Source organism: Ambystoma mexicanum, chromosome 10, assembly GCF_040938575.1.
Source record: "Ambystoma mexicanum isolate Mex_15411 chromosome 10, UKY_AmexF1_1, whole genome shotgun sequence".
NCBI classification, from domain to species: domain Eukaryota; kingdom Metazoa; phylum Chordata; class Amphibia; order Caudata; family Ambystomatidae; genus Ambystoma; species Ambystoma mexicanum.
The window spans coordinates 101,846,301-101,863,517 of NC_090932.1; the positions used below are offsets into that span (position 1 = coordinate 101,846,301).

General features: G+C 46.8%; 1 protein-coding gene across 1 annotated transcript in view; it reads right to left on the reverse strand.

The window, feature by feature from the left end:
* Positions 1-283: 283 nt before the first annotated feature.
* LOC138491200 (cytochrome P450 2J2-like) overlaps positions 284-17,217 on the reverse strand; it is an 841,489-nt gene continuing 824,555 nt past the window's right edge. The window contains exon 9 of the mRNA XM_069617585.1: positions 284-1,707. Within this exon, the coding sequence (XP_069473686.1) occupies positions 1,511-1,707 (197 nt within the window). The 3' untranslated portion in view covers positions 284-1,510. The remainder of the gene's footprint in view (positions 1,708-17,217) is intronic.

Consider the following 17,217-nt stretch of genomic DNA (forward strand, 5'->3'; position numbering starts at 1 on the left):
GCACTTGGCCAAAAAGATTCTTGTTTTATAAGTGGCCAGGGCTAGCTAGGCAACCTGGAGGTCTTTACGATTTCTGGATTGAAGCCTTTCTCTTTCCTACAGTAGTCTTCTTTCAGAGTCCTTAAGGAGTCAGATCACCATGCATTATTTTTATGCTTAGATTATTTTAATGACTTTGAATGGAACTTCTAAATCGCATACCTTTTGTAAAATGTACATGTTATTCAGATATAAAAACAATGCAATCTAAGTTGGGAGAAAACGGGGACAATCCAGACGTTAGTTGTAAGTCTGTGATGGCCTTCAGGTCTTTTTTATTGCGAGAGGATGGTTGTCGCAGGATGGGCTTTTTGCAGACCATTGTGTTCAATCTTGATAGAAAATCTAACGACAAAGTGGTCAGACCAAGTCACTGGTTTATTCTCCTGGTGGAGTAAGGTATTTCCTCTTGACATAACTATGTCTAGGCGGTGGCAGATGTTGTGTTTAACAAAAGGTCATGAGTTTGAAGGATATTTATAAGAATGTTACAATCCAAATTGTCCTGAACATCACACCATATGTTAAAATCGCAGCAGATTAATAGATTGGAATAATTAAGTGCTGTGTATATGTGGTACATTGGAACGCTGGTTAGATTGGTTCGCAGTGAGAAATTAGTGAGCAGGGTGCAGATAGCTTCATAGGGGATTGAAGGGCAACTTGTGAGCATCATTTGACCTCAAGAAGGTCAAAAGCTATGCAGGATATGCATTCACATCAGGGAGACTTACAAGAACACACTGCATGCAGCCTACGTCTGAGCTCAGACTTTTTCATTGTTGAAAAAATCTGACTCCTGAAACAGGACATTAATAATAAGGCCAATGGGTGCAAGGAATATCTCCCTGCCCGCACTGCAGCCTATAAGTTCGATCCCCTATAACCTATATATATATATAAAATATTAAATTGGTTGATCAATCACAAGTAATTGGATAGCAATATAACACTATATCTTTATAAAAAAGGACCACATTTTAAGAATACGGCTACCTGAAAAGCAATATAGTGGTGGATATTTTTGATACGGCACACAGAAGCAGACCCGGGGTGTGAAGTGTGCAGATAGAAAGGTCATATTGTATAAAACTCACAGCAATATAGCTTCTACCAGAGCACAGCTGCAGAACCACCAAGTAATAAAGACTGGCTCTACCTTTCGCTCTCTTAACTATATCCCCTGCCTCTAACTCTATATATACACCCTTGGTCCATGTCCATCCATGACCAACTTTCGTTATCTATCCTTTCAATTGTATCCATATGATTGTACCCCGTTACTGGACCCACTTATATAGTTCCCTGTTGCTTTCATGGCTAGGTTTGTGCTATATAAAACCAAGCACATATACATACGTACAAACATGTGCCATGCTTATTTTTGCCTTTTGGCAAGCATACATTTTGTGCATGTATTCATGTATAAAGCGTTGCATGTGCAGATGTGTGGCTGTGCAGGCATTCTCGCTTATTGTTGAGGTTCTGCCTTTCGCCTGGCAGCACAGATCTTGTATGGATGCGGTCTCAATGAAATCCCATAGGTGCAGTCCAGGGTAGCTTCCTGTACTCCTGCAGGCAGGTGGAATGTGAACTCTCTGAGCAGGTTGGAGATGAAGATGAAAAGTTCCTTCTTTGCCATCTGCTCCGCTGCGCACATGCGTTGCCCTAGGCGGGATAGGAAGATGATAAGTTAGATTATCACTCACCATGTACAGTATCTACATTATAAGACCCAGGTTTGGGTTCAACTAGTTAGGGTGTTTATGGAGAAGCTTCTGAGGCTGCCTTTTAGTGTACTGTGTCCATTTAGCCTTCAAATTCCTGGCAAAAACAATGGCATATTCTATGTTACCGTTGACTGACGGTACTCTTATTGATGATTATAGACATAGATAACAGACTGTGCTCAATGGTTACAGGCATCAACAACGAATTGCACTCTGATTCAAATTACAAACATGTCTGAAACACTTTGAAAGTAATAATTTGTTAGGTAACCATGGGAGATTCTGGGATGGAAATAAATAGCTTTCTAAGTCACAGACTCAGGGTTTCGGGCCCCTTTTCTTATTGGCTGTGTCCGCTACTGAGATAAAGTTGATGCCTGGCAACCTAGTGAATGACCTGATCCAATAGCAGGGCAGATATCGGGGCGTTTTGGGGAGGGCAGTGGGCAGTGGTCTGTTCAAGGGGACGGATGTCCACTGGGCTTTCAGAGCTAGTCTACCTACCGTATACATGGCCTGCCAGAGACCGTTGCATGCATTGCAAACTGCAAATAAAGAAAAGCTGCCTCAAACAACTGAGCGGCGTGGCAGGTGATGTGAAAAAGACCAAGCAGGAAAGGCTGCGGCTAAGACTGGGCGCAAGCGTTGTTGGAACCAGGGTCGGATTGGGACAAGAAATAGGCACAGTCACCCAAAAAAAAGTGGCCCACCCCTCGCCTCACGAGCCTTGACCTCTTGATGACATCATCGGAAGTGATGCCATTTGACCTCACCCCAAAGTGACATCCCGGGAAGCGATGAAACACGACCTTTCACCCCTTGACAAAACAGAAAGTGGCATCAAATAGCATTGTTCCTAAGTACACTAAATTACTGTGAATCCAAGCACACGCCCAAGGCCAAATGATAATAGGTTATTGTATAGCATTTACGTTTAAGCTCTTTTTTATAGAACAAATATGCACACAATATCACCCAACCTGTGTTGGTACTCATTTATCGACCTAAGAAGGATGAAAGGCTTTTTGAAGAAAAAAAATTTGAAAAAAGAAATATTTCTTTTTCACATTTTATTTTTCATACCGGCCCAGGCATGGCCAGAAACCGGCCCCCAGTCCCCAGGGACGACCCTGGTTGCAACTATGCGCAGCCTAGGCTCTGTTGACTGCACACGCTTCTCCAGTCTCCTACTCACATGAAAGAGAAAGAGTCAGGAGCCCATACATGCTGCAAATGTGATGTGATTGTTAATAACTTCACCTCTAAAGGTGATAGAATTTGAAAATTAATGCAAAGTTTCCAACTTTATTCAATAGAAGGTTGCTTTAGCTTTATTAATTGATGAAATAGCCTTTATGGTTTTCTCTGAGTGTTATGCACCTGGCATGTCCCTGTCAAAGCACCCCCAGGGGTTAACATTGGTCTTGGCCCCTTGTCTCTACAATGAGGTTTTGTCATGACTCGGCGAAATTGCCCCTTCTGGACCTCATGGTCATTGTCACGAAGGGCTTCTACTCCTTGTTCCTCCCAACATGGCCGTACCAAGCTCCTTGCTACGCACTAGCTTTCACGTCGTGGCACGTACTATAAATTGGTCACGCCCCTGCGGGTCCGCGCGTCTCAACGCTATCTTCGGTAGCGACCCGACGTGTGTTACTCTCTACATTGGTTTCGTTTGATCCTCTTACTTCCTTCCTTGCCTTTTATCCTGTTCCTGGATTTCCCCCCCACTTACTCGTTCATCGCTATCCTGGATACCCTGGAACCACGAACTTCCCGGAACTCTGAACGCATCCTGCAACCTGACGAGGCTCAAGCGAGCCTATTCAAGACCCGAACCATCCACAGGAAGAGTCCTGCGGCCGAACAAGGGAGATCCCGATCACAGGTGAGACGGGGGGAGATTTATGACAGTTTGAGACGCCAAACGATCAATACGGATTCTACCATGGAGAATGCTATTCAGGACCTGATGCGCGGAATGCAAGAACTTTCCACAGAGATGCAGAATTTAAAAGCCGAGAATGCGGTGCTAAAACAGCTTGTCTTGTCACGTGACTCCGCGAACAAGGACAGCGTATTATTGGGAGGAGTGGTTGATAAATACGACGGTTCAACAAAGACCTTACGTGGATTCCTGGATTCTTGTTTGGTACATTTTACCTTCAAGCCCTACTATTTCTCAACTCCTAGGGCTAAGGTGGGCTTCATAATATCGCATCTTTCCGGTAATGCCCTTACATGGGCCACTCCTTTACTCAATTCAGGGGATGCTCTCCTGGATGATTATGAAGGGTTCATCGCGGAACTCAAGACCGTGTTCGAACGACCAGAGCTGGTCCATGGTGCTCAAGAGAAGTTACTTGACTTCCAACAAGGATCCCAAGACATGTTGACCTATGTTACCAGATTCAAACAGCTAGCCAAAGAGGCGGACTGGCCCCTGGAAGCCAGTTTTACCTTGTTTCGCAGAGGTCTAAATGAAGAGATTAAGGACGAGTTAGCCAGGGTGGCACGTCCTAGTTCATTCCAGGCCCTCCTGGACTTGTCTATGCAAGTAGACCTCAGAATCTAAGAAAGAAAGGCCGAAAAGAAAAAGAATAAAGTCTCAATTCAAAGAAACTCCCCAGAGAATACTACAAGGACAGAATCTGCCAAGAATCCGAGCACTGATTCTGAACCCATGCAACTTGGAGCCTTTCGTGGACCAATTTCCCCGCAGGAAAGGTTAAGAAGAATACACACAGGCTTATGCATGTATTGTGCCTCAGATAAACATCTAGTTAAAGAGTGTCCTCTGGCCCCTCCCCGACGCTCGGGAAACGCCAGCTCCCGATCCTAAATGGAGCAAGGTTTCGGGAGAGCGATGTTTGCTCCACATCAATTCCATCCTTGAACTCTCCTGGACAAAACAAATTGGTGATATTACAGGCCTTTTTATCGCCATCCAAGGACAAGGTCTACCCCATACTGTCCTTGGTGGATTGCAGAGCAATGGGAGTCTTCATTGAACAAGATTGGGTCAGAAGTCATAACATTCCATATGAAGCAAGAAGTTTTTCACAGCCAGTGGAAGCAATTGACGGAAGACCTCTTTCCTCAGGACCCATAAGTCTGCAAACAAGGGAGATCCATCTTTCCATAAATCATCATCAAGAAAGAATTGTGTTTGACATTATAAAATCAGCCCATTACCTTGGTTCTGGGCATGCCCTGGTTACAAAGGCACAATCCATGTATTAACTGGACGGCCGGATCCTTATTCCTGGGCTCGGAGCTCTGTATGAACCATTGTTTAAACCTGGATACCTCAGTCAATGCTCCTATAAGTCTACCAAGGTGTCCATAGACACCACTCATGGTTTCCAATATTGTACAAGTTCCAGAGATCTATCAAGGGGATGCTGATGTATTCTCTACTGCCATTGTTCAAGCCTTACCTCCACATAGACCCGAAGACTGTGCCATAGATACTGAACCCTCAGCAGTGATTCCCTTTGCCAGGATGTTTATCCTTTCAGAACCCGAAAAGAGAGCCCTCCGGGAATACCTAGACACTAATCTTGAGAACGGCACGATAAGACCTTCAAAATCACCAGCTGGTGCTTCATTGTTCTTCGTTCCAAAAAAGGATACCAAAGAGCTTAGACCTTGCCTGGACTATCGGGGCCTAAATCAATACACCCTGAAAGACAGATACCCACTAACCCTGATCTCGGATATCCTTGAAGCTGTGAGAGGTGCAGTGATATTCACGAAACTGGATCTCCGAGGTGCTTACCATTTGATCCGTATCCGGGAAGGAGATGAATGGAAAACAGCCTTTAGAACACCCTTTGGTCACTTTGAATACCTAGTCATGCCCTTTGGTCTGACTAATGCTCCTGCAGTCTTCCAGCGTTTTATGGATAGGGTGTTCTCTGACATGTTATTTCTCAATGTTATCGTCTACTTGGATGACATATTGATCTTCTCCAAGGACTCCTTGAAACATGAAGAACATGTAAAAGCAGTACTTCAACGTCTCTGTGAAAATCAACTCTTAGCCAAACCAGAAAAATGTTTGTTTCATGTTACATCAGTTCACTATCTGGGATTTGTCCTTAGTTCAGAAGGAATTAGTATGGACCCTTCAAAGGTGAAGGCCATACTGGCTTGGCCCGCCCCAACATCTGTTAAGCAAATACAATCCTTCCTGGGGCTTGCCAACTTCTACCGGAAATTCATTCCCACCTTCTCCGAGATTGTTCAACCCATTGTTAATCTCCTGAAGAAAGACGTTCCATTTAACTGCTCTATACCACAAGACAAGGCATTCCAACGCTTGAAAGAAGAATTCACTCAGTCCCCCATCCTGCCCCAACCTGACATAAATCGTCCTTTTCTAGTGGAAACTGATGCCTCCAATTACGCCATAGGAGCAGTTTTAAAACAAGAATCCGATGATAAATTGGAACATCCCATTGCTTATCTCTCACGGACCTTGACCACCAGCGAGACTCACTACTCAGTTCTGGAGAAGAAGTTATTGGCTATTCGTCATGCCTTCACTGAATGGAGACATCTACTCCTGGGTGCTAAATATCCAGTTCAAGTCCGTACTGATCATCGAAATCTTCAGGTCCTACAATCCATGGAGTGCAGGAACAGTAGACAAGCTCGATGGGCCTACTTCTTTGCTCAATATCAATTTAAAATTTCACATGTTCCTGGATCGCAAAACTTGATTGCCGATGCCTTTCTCGGCGTCCCGACTACGTTCCCTTGGAGGATAAGATCTATCCTAAAATGTTTCCACCCACAATCTTTGTAGCTCAAGCAATCAATCTCCTGGAAGAAATCAGAGTACAGACTCAATTATCTGAACTCTGGAAGGACATATCGACGAAAAATCCCTGGCGTCTAACAATCAAGGAAGGATATTTATTCAAGAACAATTCAGTGGTCATTCCGACAAAAGAACTTCAACAGAAGGTAATGAATCTATGCCATGATACTCTTCACTCCGGTCATCGAGGAGTAACCAACACCTTCCGTCTTATACAAAGATAGTTCTGGTGGCCAGGGATGAAGTCCAGTGTAGTTCAATACATCAAGACCTGTGCTATTTGTAGTCAGAACAAATATGATAATCAGAGGCCGGCGGGTCTGCTTCTACAACCTACGTTGCCAACCAGACCCTGGGAAGTTATTGCCACTGACTTCATTGTTGAATTACCACCTTCCCACGTATATACAACCATCATGGTAACCATTGACTTGTTCACTCATCTAGCTCCTTTTACACCATTGTATAAACTACCATCTTCCTCAGAACTTGCTGGAATTTTCCTGGAACATATTTTTCGTCTTCATGGCCTTCCTTCCAAGATTATTTCGGATCGGGGACCTCAGTATATTTCACAATTCTGGAAACATCTCTGTCGTGTTCTAGGAATCCAACGTGCCCTTTCTTCAGGCTATCATCCACAAACCAATGGGGCAACGGAACGAGTAAATCAAACCCTGGAACAATATCTTCGTTGTTTTGCCACCAAGGTTCAAGACGATTGGTCTCTCCTTATACCTTTAGCCGAATTCTCCTACAATAACTCAGATCATTCAGCTCTCAAGATCAGCCCTTTCTATTGCAGTCAAGGTTATCACCTGTCTGTTTTACCATCAGTTCTTCCAGAATCTACTCCGGTACCTACCCTTGACTCTTGGATTCAGATGCTGATCGATTTACAAAGAGAGGCCAAGGATCAGTTAGAACAGGCCCAGACTCGAACCAAAAGATATGCGGACTCTAAGAGAAGACCATCACCTTCCTATTCAGTTGGCGATCAAGTCTGGATACCCTCGAAAATGTTACCTCGACATCTACGACCAAACAAATTAGCTTCTCGCTATTATGGTCCATTTTCTATAAAGGAGATCATCAATCCTGTCTCCTTCCGACTTAAGCTCCCGGATTCCTGGAAGAAGATACATCCAGTCTTCCATACTTCCCTGTTGAAACCCTACGTTAGTTCTACTAGAAAACCCTTCAAACCCACACCTGTTGTTGTGGACGACCAGTTGGAATATGAGGTGTCCAGGATATGTGATTCCAGGTATAGGAGGGGTCGACTACAATATCTGGTTGAGTGGAAAGGCTACCCCCCTAGCGAGAGAACATGGGAACCAGTTTGTAATTTAAAGACCCCTCGTTTGCTCAGAAGATTCCATCTTATTCACCCAAGCAAGCCTGGAGGAACCAGTCTTCGGAGGGGGCATGCTGTCATGACCCGGCGAAATTGCCCCTTCTGGACCTCATGGTCACTGTCACGAAGGGCTTGTACTCCTTGTTCCTCCCAACATGGCCACACCAAGCTCCGTGCTACGCACTAGCGTTCACGTCGTGGCACGTACTATAAATTGGTCACGCCCCTGCGGGTCCGCGCGTCTCAACGCTATCTTCGGTAGTGGCCCGACGTGTGTTACTCTCTACATTGGTTTCCTTTGATCCTCTAACTTCCTTCCTTGCCTTTCATCCTGTTCCTGGATTTCCCCCCCTACTTACTCGTTCATCGCTATCCTGGATACCCTGGAACCACGAACTTCCCGGAACTCTGAACGCGTCCTGCAACCTGACGAGGCTCGGGCGAGCCTATTCAAGACCCGAACCATCCACAGGAAGAGTCCTGTGGCCGAACAAGGAAGATCCCGATCACAGGTGAGACGGGGGGAGATTTACGACAGGTTTGTGCTAAGGGCGGGAGAAGAGAGAATGTGACCAAACACCCATCTGCCTCACTTGCTGACATGTGTGAGTCTCACACACAAACAGGGTTCTTTTCCCACCTACTGCATTTTCTGACAGGCCTAGCAGTGTGATAATTTCATTGCTATTTTATAAAGCTGGTCGCCGCAAGTGTCCCCTCTGACCTCTCCTCCGCTCTGAGCACTGTTAGGTGTTTAACTCCTTGATTTCTCCTACGCCCTCAACTTATTTTTCCTCTTAAAAGCCTACAGTCCTAAGTCCTTCCGGCTCTCCCCATTCTTCTGTGTTTTGAAGCTCCCTTAGGTGAGTTAAAGTGCTATAGATCCGCAGAAACAAAATTAGGTTGTTTTCTTCCCTGCCTCCCCTCTCAGACCTTTCAAGATGAACTAGGACAATGCAAGCACCATACATAAACAATCTACTGCCAACCGCCCCCCCCTCCTTGGCCTCCAGATCCTTTAAAGAAATGCTATAGAATTTCAATTATTTAATTGGTTTTTTTATAACTGTTTCTAAGTGCGAGACCAGGATTCGAACCTCTGTTGCTCTGCGTGGTCTTGCTTCCAAGACCAGCACGTTGCCCCTGTGCTATCCTCCATTCACGTTTGCCTCCTCTGGTTAAACACACATCGCTGCAGAGGAATCATTAACTTGTTATATTACCAGTATTGAAATGTGTGACTTTTAAGTTACACACTGATTGTACCTAGGAGGAGCATGGACCGTCTGAGTTATTTAACTGAAATTGAACCTTCTAGCTTGCTGAGGTCTGCACTGTGCCTGCAACATAAGCAATAACTCACAGAGTTACCTGGGCATGATTGAATATCAATCTTTGCAGCAGGCATATTAAACAAGTGCACTATCTGAAACTCACACTGTTGGGAGCCTGAGAAGTAGGGATCTGGATTGTGGTATGAAGCCCATTTTGAGCCATTCTTGTCTTCTTGCGAATTGCCTCTATGTTAGAGTCCCTGGTCCTGCCTATGACCTACCTTTCACTCTGTCATGTATTTATAATTAAGCCACGCTTACATAAAACACAACTAAGCTGAGACCACATGGAAACACAAAGATCATCCCCAAAGATGTGAGAAAGGGCCTTTCAGGGGAGGTGAGAAGTGATTTAATGTGGGAGCACTCCCTCCTCAATTCCTATTACACGTAAGTGGTCCGTCTGTCTGGGTGTGGCTGGGAGGCCCCTAGGCAGAAAAATATAACTGAATGGGCTTCCACTCAGGGCATGGGGAGGGCTGCCTCCTGTGCACGCTAGGTCCATCGGACCACTCTGAGGGAGAACATAGCGTCGTCCTCCCCTCCCAGACATTGTGTATTTACACAGATGGAGCCCTTGGGCTGTCTCCCACTCTACTTGTCTGTCGCCGATTCTCTTCCAGGTGCATCAGGAGCTTTGAAACTTGAAAGTCAACACACACCTGTCATGGAAGAGAGGAGAAGGAAATGGGAGGTGAGGTTTCTTCTGCACGCTATTATCTGCCATGGGTGCGTGCCATGCCCCGATAAGCTCCCTGTGGAGCTCTGCGTTCTCAGATGTGCTGTTCGGGTGCTGTGCACATGCTCTATGTAGATGCTAATGAGCTTTTTGTGTGCTCTGCTGAGGTTTTCTCAAGTACGGTTTGATGAGCTTCCCTTGCAATTCTCTCAGTGGAGCTCTCTAGGAACTCTGACAGGCACTGTTTGTCCTCTAATGAGCTTGTTGTGTCTTTCATGTGTGACAAAGAGAAACCCATAGTGCTTAGAATCACTCTTGCGCCTCTGGAAGCTCTGTGTGTGGTGAGTTTTTATGCTGCTTACATCACCTCTCTGTTTCTCAGTCTGCACTGTCAAGCTGTGTGGCAGTGGCAATCACAATGTTTGTAATCATCTTGTTGCATGTATAATATGGCTGGAACCGATAAAAGAACTGTACTCGCAGACATCTATGAGAGTCCGGCTCAACGGTACAGGCCTACTTTCAACAAACATTCCAACTGGCCGCGGAGTCAAACAAGGATGCCCATTGGCCCCCGCACTATATAATGCTTATACAGGAGACTCTCAACATTCAGAAAAAGAGGGAAAAGCCTTTCCACCTACTCTGGGAACTGAAAAGGTCAGTAGGCTGCTTTATGCGGACGACATCATTTTAATTGACCAAACCAAGATTGGGCTACAGAGAAAGCTGGATAACCTGCATGAATACCTCAAAAACAACGATCTAGAAAGTAACACGTTTAAGACCAAAGTGATGCGGCTAGACAAGCCATCAAAACGGAAAGAGCCTGGTGCATGGTTTCTAGCGAAAGAACGACTAGAAGAAGTCGAAACCTTCAGATACTTGGGAGTCACCTTCAGTAACAAAAACATAGAATTGCCAATGCAAGAAACTTTGATTCTCAAAAACAAAACACTGGCCAACCAAATTATCTTGATGGACAATATGTTTGGTCGTTTCTCGCTCAAAGCGGCAATCACATTCTATAAGGCAAAGGTGGTTCCCGCACTCACTTACGGAGTGGAAGCCATGCCTATGATCCCCAAAACCATCTGATCAAACTTGAAGGCTCCTTGTGGAGGAAACTGCTACGCCTTCCAGCCTCCACCCCGATGGCTCTGATCAGAAGAGAGCTCAGTTTCATTTCTCTTAAAGGAACAGTGTCCCTTAACAGTCTGGAACTGTATAGGAAAACAAGATCTTCCAAAGAAAAAATCTACGTCCTTATTCACAAGGAAATGAAGAAAGGCACCAATAAAATGCTTCAAGCGTGGATTGACAAAAATCAGGCGATCCTAGAAGAAATAGGAAGCACAGAAGATGAACTCTTAACAAATCCAACCAAAACCGCTAAAAAATTCAAGGAAACATACTGGTGGGATACACAGACAAAAGCAATGAGTTACAAGTCCATTGTCCATCTGCCTTCTTGTGCACAAAAAGTAAATGAAGCCATCAACTATTTACTGAAATCCCCAAATAAGAAAATCCTCTGTACCTTTTTGAGAGCAAGATTAAACATCTTAAAAATGAACGAGATCTTGTGAATTCGAAGGCAAACAGACGTAAACTCCTGTCGCTTCTGCACCGACTGCAATACAATCGAAAGCCTGAAGCACCTTATCCTCAAATGCCCAGCACTAGACTGTAACAGGAAAACCCACCTAGACCACATATACTCACAGTTCTCTAGGCTGGATGAAGATTATTGGTGGGCCTTTCTGATGAACGGGTTAAATCGAATACCAGTAAACGCAATTAGTAACTTTTTGCAGAGTTTTGACTTGGACTCTCTCCATTAAAAAAGGATCCTGCTCAAGGATTTAATCCTCTGAAGTTAAAGAAATAAAACAAAGCTCATGAGGAAAAGCCTCTTTTGTAAAAACTGTTAAATACAGATATATACAATTAAAAAATAATAATAATAATAATAATAATATGCAGTCTGGACTCCAAATGTGCAGGTGATCATGGAAATTGTCCCCTTTTTACCCACACAGACATCCATCCCTTTCTTTGATGGCAATTCATAAATTCAACCAACAATGTCAGTATTATTTGTTAGTATTATTTTATTGCTTAAAGCCAGGACCTATACAAGGTGTGGGTAGACAGCGTTTGGGCTGGCATATTGGAACAGTAGGCCAGTACTGTGAATTGAGGTCTGTGCGCCCACTGCGATTAGTCATTGGTCAGGTGTTGTTAAAAAAGCCACGTTTTGAGAGATTTGCGAAACTGGGGAATTGTGGGGGCATTCTGAGCCGATACCGGGATTGAGATCCAGTAGCCTGATTAAGCAGAGAAAAGGGCATGTCTGCTCACTGCAGGCAATAGGCAGCCCTTTCTCTGTCACTTAAGCAGTTTACTGATACTGAAGTGACCAGCTTTGGTGAGGAACATTCATGATCACGATTTGTGCAGCAATCTCACAAATGGCAGTTTAAAGTGGCCTCATGTGATACCTTCAAAAAAGAAGGCAATAAATACACAAATATTATATAAACACAGAGACACATAAACTAGTACTGCAGCTGTTTGATTGAAGCCATTCATTTCCTAGAGGCATCTTCCCTCAAGACAGTTTGGTACAGATGACATTTATAGAGAAGGCAGAAGGCCCACCCATTTGTACTGGTTGGGCCTGATTTACAAAAGGGTTTTACAATGGTGCAATCCGGTTGAAAAATGCTTAGCAAATCAGATCCTATATGTTTAACCTCAGAAGACCAATCATTGTCCACATAAATACGTGTATGTGTCCCTGCTCGGCATATCTTGGGTTGTCCAGAGTCCACAATGCAGAAACATGCAGAGAAACATATGAATGGTGCTACATTTTTCTCAAATGAGAGATATTTCCAGCAAAACATGTTTTTGGGTGCAGTAAGTTAGTCTGTCTCAATCAATCAAACTACAACCAATGTAAATCATCTACAAAAAAGAACAGCACTTCCAATGTTGGATTTAGATCAGTCTTAATTTGCTGGAACAATTATTCATTGTATTTCACTGATCAAGGTGTGCCTTTCAATCAGAAATACTCTAGATGGGGCGATTACCGCAGGAGCAGTGTAGGGTTCCAAGTGCACGCCATCTCCATGGTAATTCACACAGACTGGGATATCTAGGTAAGATGTCTGCCAGGGTAGGACATGGAAAGCATTAGGGTCTTTGCAGGTGCAGGTATGTTCTCACACATAGCTGGGGTTCTGGAGAATGGCTTGAGTGCCAATGGCAGTTGGTGCAGAATGGGAGGTGAGGCAGAGCCCCCTCCAATATGCACCAGTCATCATGCATTCTGTAATGCACAATGCTCCATTTCAGAAGGACTCTGCAGGACAGAATGATTATTACTGTCAACAATGACAAAAGCAGTGTAGACCACCATTTGCTGAGCTGTCCCTAGAGAGGACCTGCAAGGCTTTTACCCCTGCAGCCACAGAAACAGCAAGAAGGTGGAATAAAGGTTCTGATACCATGCAGTCCGGGGGGGGGGCTCATTTTCCAGTTGTGAGAATAGTGTGGATGGGACGAGGCACCCCTGGAGTGGGACAAGGTATCATTGATGGCTGTGTTACAAGTGCCTGGAGCACGTACGCAGCCCAAGAGGCCATGGGTGGAGGTGCTCAAGGTGGGACACGTGGTAAATTTGATGACACAAACACGTAGGGTGCTGCAGCACAACTTGAGGAAGGTGAAAACCACTGGTGTGTGAAATACATGGTGATGTTTCAGACAGGCCCTTTACAGCTGGTCATTTAGAAAACTGCACGAATACTCTGCGGCAGTGAGGTGGGAAAGAGTTTAAGTTACTTACCTGTAACTATTGTTCTCCAGCATGGGTCTGGCATGGATTCACATGCTCATCAATATTCTCCATCGTCAGGGTGGGAATCCTCGGTAAAAGAAACAACAGTATCACTTTCAAACTGTATTTCTACTTTAAACCATCACTGTTCTCTGGGTCATACTGTCCCCATCCAATGAAAGTCCTCTCCCTAAGCCCCAACCTTTCAGATTTGGTAAGCACATACAGTGGCAGGCAGTATGAACCAAGAAGAGCCACAGAGGGAAGGAGGGAGGGTTCGCATGTGAATCCATGCCAGACCCATGCTGGAGAACAATAGTTACAGGTAAGTAACTTAAACATGAGGCCACCAGGGGGCGCAGGCATGATGGCTGCCTGATCGTTCGGCTCCCCTGAAGCCCCGAGAGATTTGTGGAGTAAACTGCGATAAAAGGAATGTTATCCTCCTACAAGGCTGAATCCAGGTGGGGGAACTCCGGGGGATTCCGGCGATACCCTCCCGAGCTCTGGGGGTGCCCGGGTCCCTGAGATATTTGGCTTGGAGCTTCCGCGCTCCCCCTCCCCCCTCCAGGCCCATGCCGCGCACGAGGTGAAGCTCTGTGGCCGGGCCCCTCCTCCCCGCAGAAGGGCGCTGCGCCAGGATCAATCTGAGGAATCGAGACCCTGCGCCTCTGCCGGCATCGCTAAAAGCTTGTGGGAGCCCCTCGGAGACTGGAGTCCTCATCCGACGAGCCCACCCTCGGCTCCCGCTGCGGCAGTTTTGGACGACAGTATGCCCCGGGCCTCCACGGCCGGACCCCGGCCTGCCGCACACACGTCTGTGTGTCTCGCCCGGACCCCTTCCTCTCCTCGCCCCCCCGGCGGTGGGGAACATCTTTGCAACAACTACCATAAGGCCTCCCCCGGTTGCTGCTGCGATACAACCCTCAGAGGCATACACTTAATAGGCCCTGGTCGACGCGGGAGCCCGCCTGGGCCCCTCTGCAGAGTGCAGGCTCACCACCCTATTCAGGGGCCTACTACTTGCCATCTACAGCGACTACCACCCCGGCGACCTTTGAACGCAGCCACCGACCCCACGTCGGAGTAACCATGAGTACTAGCTGTCGGAGGGGTTGGGGCCCGACCTGCCCGTCGTAACCACCACACCTCATCGGAGTTGGTACGGAACCGGGGGGAGACCTCAAGGAACATTGGGGAACCACGAAGATCTACAGGTGGAGACACCCCCATGAGTTGGAAAGAAACCCTGGCAGGATACCAATTCACTCCCCGAAAACAAGAGATGGAGACCAACTCCCCACCTACGCCAACTCCCGACATGAACACCATGCAGAACAATATCCAGACAATCCTAGACGAAATCAGGGGGATGAAAACGTACATGGGAGCCAAGCTAGCTGACCTCACCACCAAGGTCTCCACGTTGGAGGACAGAATGGAGGGGGTAGAGAATAACCAGGCATCCACCGTCTTCTTGGAGACCCAGATGGAGGCAAGGTTTAAAGAGATGCAGCGGCGCGAGGGGGAACTCCACCTCAAAGTGGATGACATGGAAAATCGTGAACGGAGATGTAACCTGCGATTCTTCGGCCTGACGGAGGTGGAGGGGGAGACCCAGACCGGCCTGTAGGGTAAAGTGCAGGAGATCATTAGGATTGTCTTGGGAATTGACTCTGGGGAAACCATCCTGATTGATAGGGTTCATCGAGGTGGCGGAGGCGGTACGGGCCCACGCTCCGTGCTTGCGAAGTTCCACTATTACAGAGCCAAAGCAAAAATACTTGAAAGAGCTAGAACTCTAAGAGAGATACAATACGACAACTCCAGGGTGGCAATCTACCAGGACCTATCCGCCCTCACGCTACAAATGAGGAAAAAATGCGGTCCGATCACTAGGTGGCTGCAGGAGAAGGGGGTCCGGTACCGCTGGGGCCACCCATCTACCTATCCTTTGAATGGCAAGGGGAAAACTTTCAGCTCGTTACAGAAGAGGACATCCAGAGAGGCATCAACAAACTGATCGGGATCCCTCCCGGGCCCTCGGGGGAGAACGGTGGATCCGACGGAGGCCCAAGCTGTGCCCCACGGGGCCCTGACCTCGGCCAGGGGGAACACAAAGTGAAGGGCACCCGGAAATTCAGAAAAACCAGGCACCCCTCGGAGGGACGTGGAGGACCCGCATGATTATCAGACAGAGGAGAAGTTTAAAAGGAATGCAGTGCTGATTTGTTGTGGTCCACTCGCCCACTCGCCCTCCGTGGCCGTTTGCGAATTGGGGAGAAACATTTGTTCCACTTTTGTTGACGCCAAGGCCCGTGCGATGGATCCGAACGATTAAGAGGGAAGGGGAGAAAGTTGAGAAATGTGATGTTAGTGTATTGTATTGTATGGGCCCCTCCATGTTTGGGGGCGTGTTATGTTGTATTGTGATGTTGCCACGGTTGGCGAGGCTTATGCCGTAATTGATGGTTGAAGGTTTCGGGTCTCACCTGTCTGAAACACGGAGTGGTGGTGTTCTCAGTTGTCAGAAGGTGGCCAGGTGCATCCCCCGAGACCTTCGAAAACCTCCCCCGAGTCACATTGGAGGCTAGTTCACGGTGGGACCCTATGAGACACAAGACACGCAGCGGGAGTACAGGGGGCTGGGGCGGGGGAGGTCTGGTAGGAGGATTGGACCCCGACTAAACCTGTAAAATGTTTCTATAGGTATAACCTGTAGGGTACGATCCATACTATTTCTCTCTCGAGGCCCTGGCAGCGGCCCTGGTGGTTCGTTGACTAAACCCGATGTATGTCGGGCGATGGAGACGGACGCCTACCAAAATGGGTAAGGGAAGTGGGGAACCGGGGAGGGGGCAGCGGAGGGGGTAGGGGAAAGAAATAGGGAACGCCATGCCATGGTTCTGGGGTTCAAGTCTACGGATGGTAACGGGGGCACTCACTGAGGCTTTACAGGGCAAGGATAGCGACGACCATGGTTGAAGGTCGGATCGGTACGCTCAACGTGAAAGGTCACAACTCGCAAAACAAGCGGTCTCTCACAAGCAACTTATTCCGCAAATAGAAATTACTGGCCCTCTTCCTACAAGAAACCCACTATAGAAGGGGGGCCGAGTCAACGATCAAAGGAAAGGAGATAGGTGGAAACTTCTGGGCCTCGCACAAATCCTCAAAGAAGGAGGGAGTGGGTATCCTCTTGGGTAAATCGCTGCATCTCACTGATGTAGAGACGAAAAGGGGATTTGGAGGTAGATTTCTTGCAATCAAGGTGTCAGCCCAGGGCACACGAGTCACACTAGCCACCTGTATGCGCCCAACGCCGGCCAAGTCAAGTTTATCCACAGGGTTCTTGGGGTCATGGACGGGTGGGCCGAGGGAGCCACAATCCTGGGCGGAG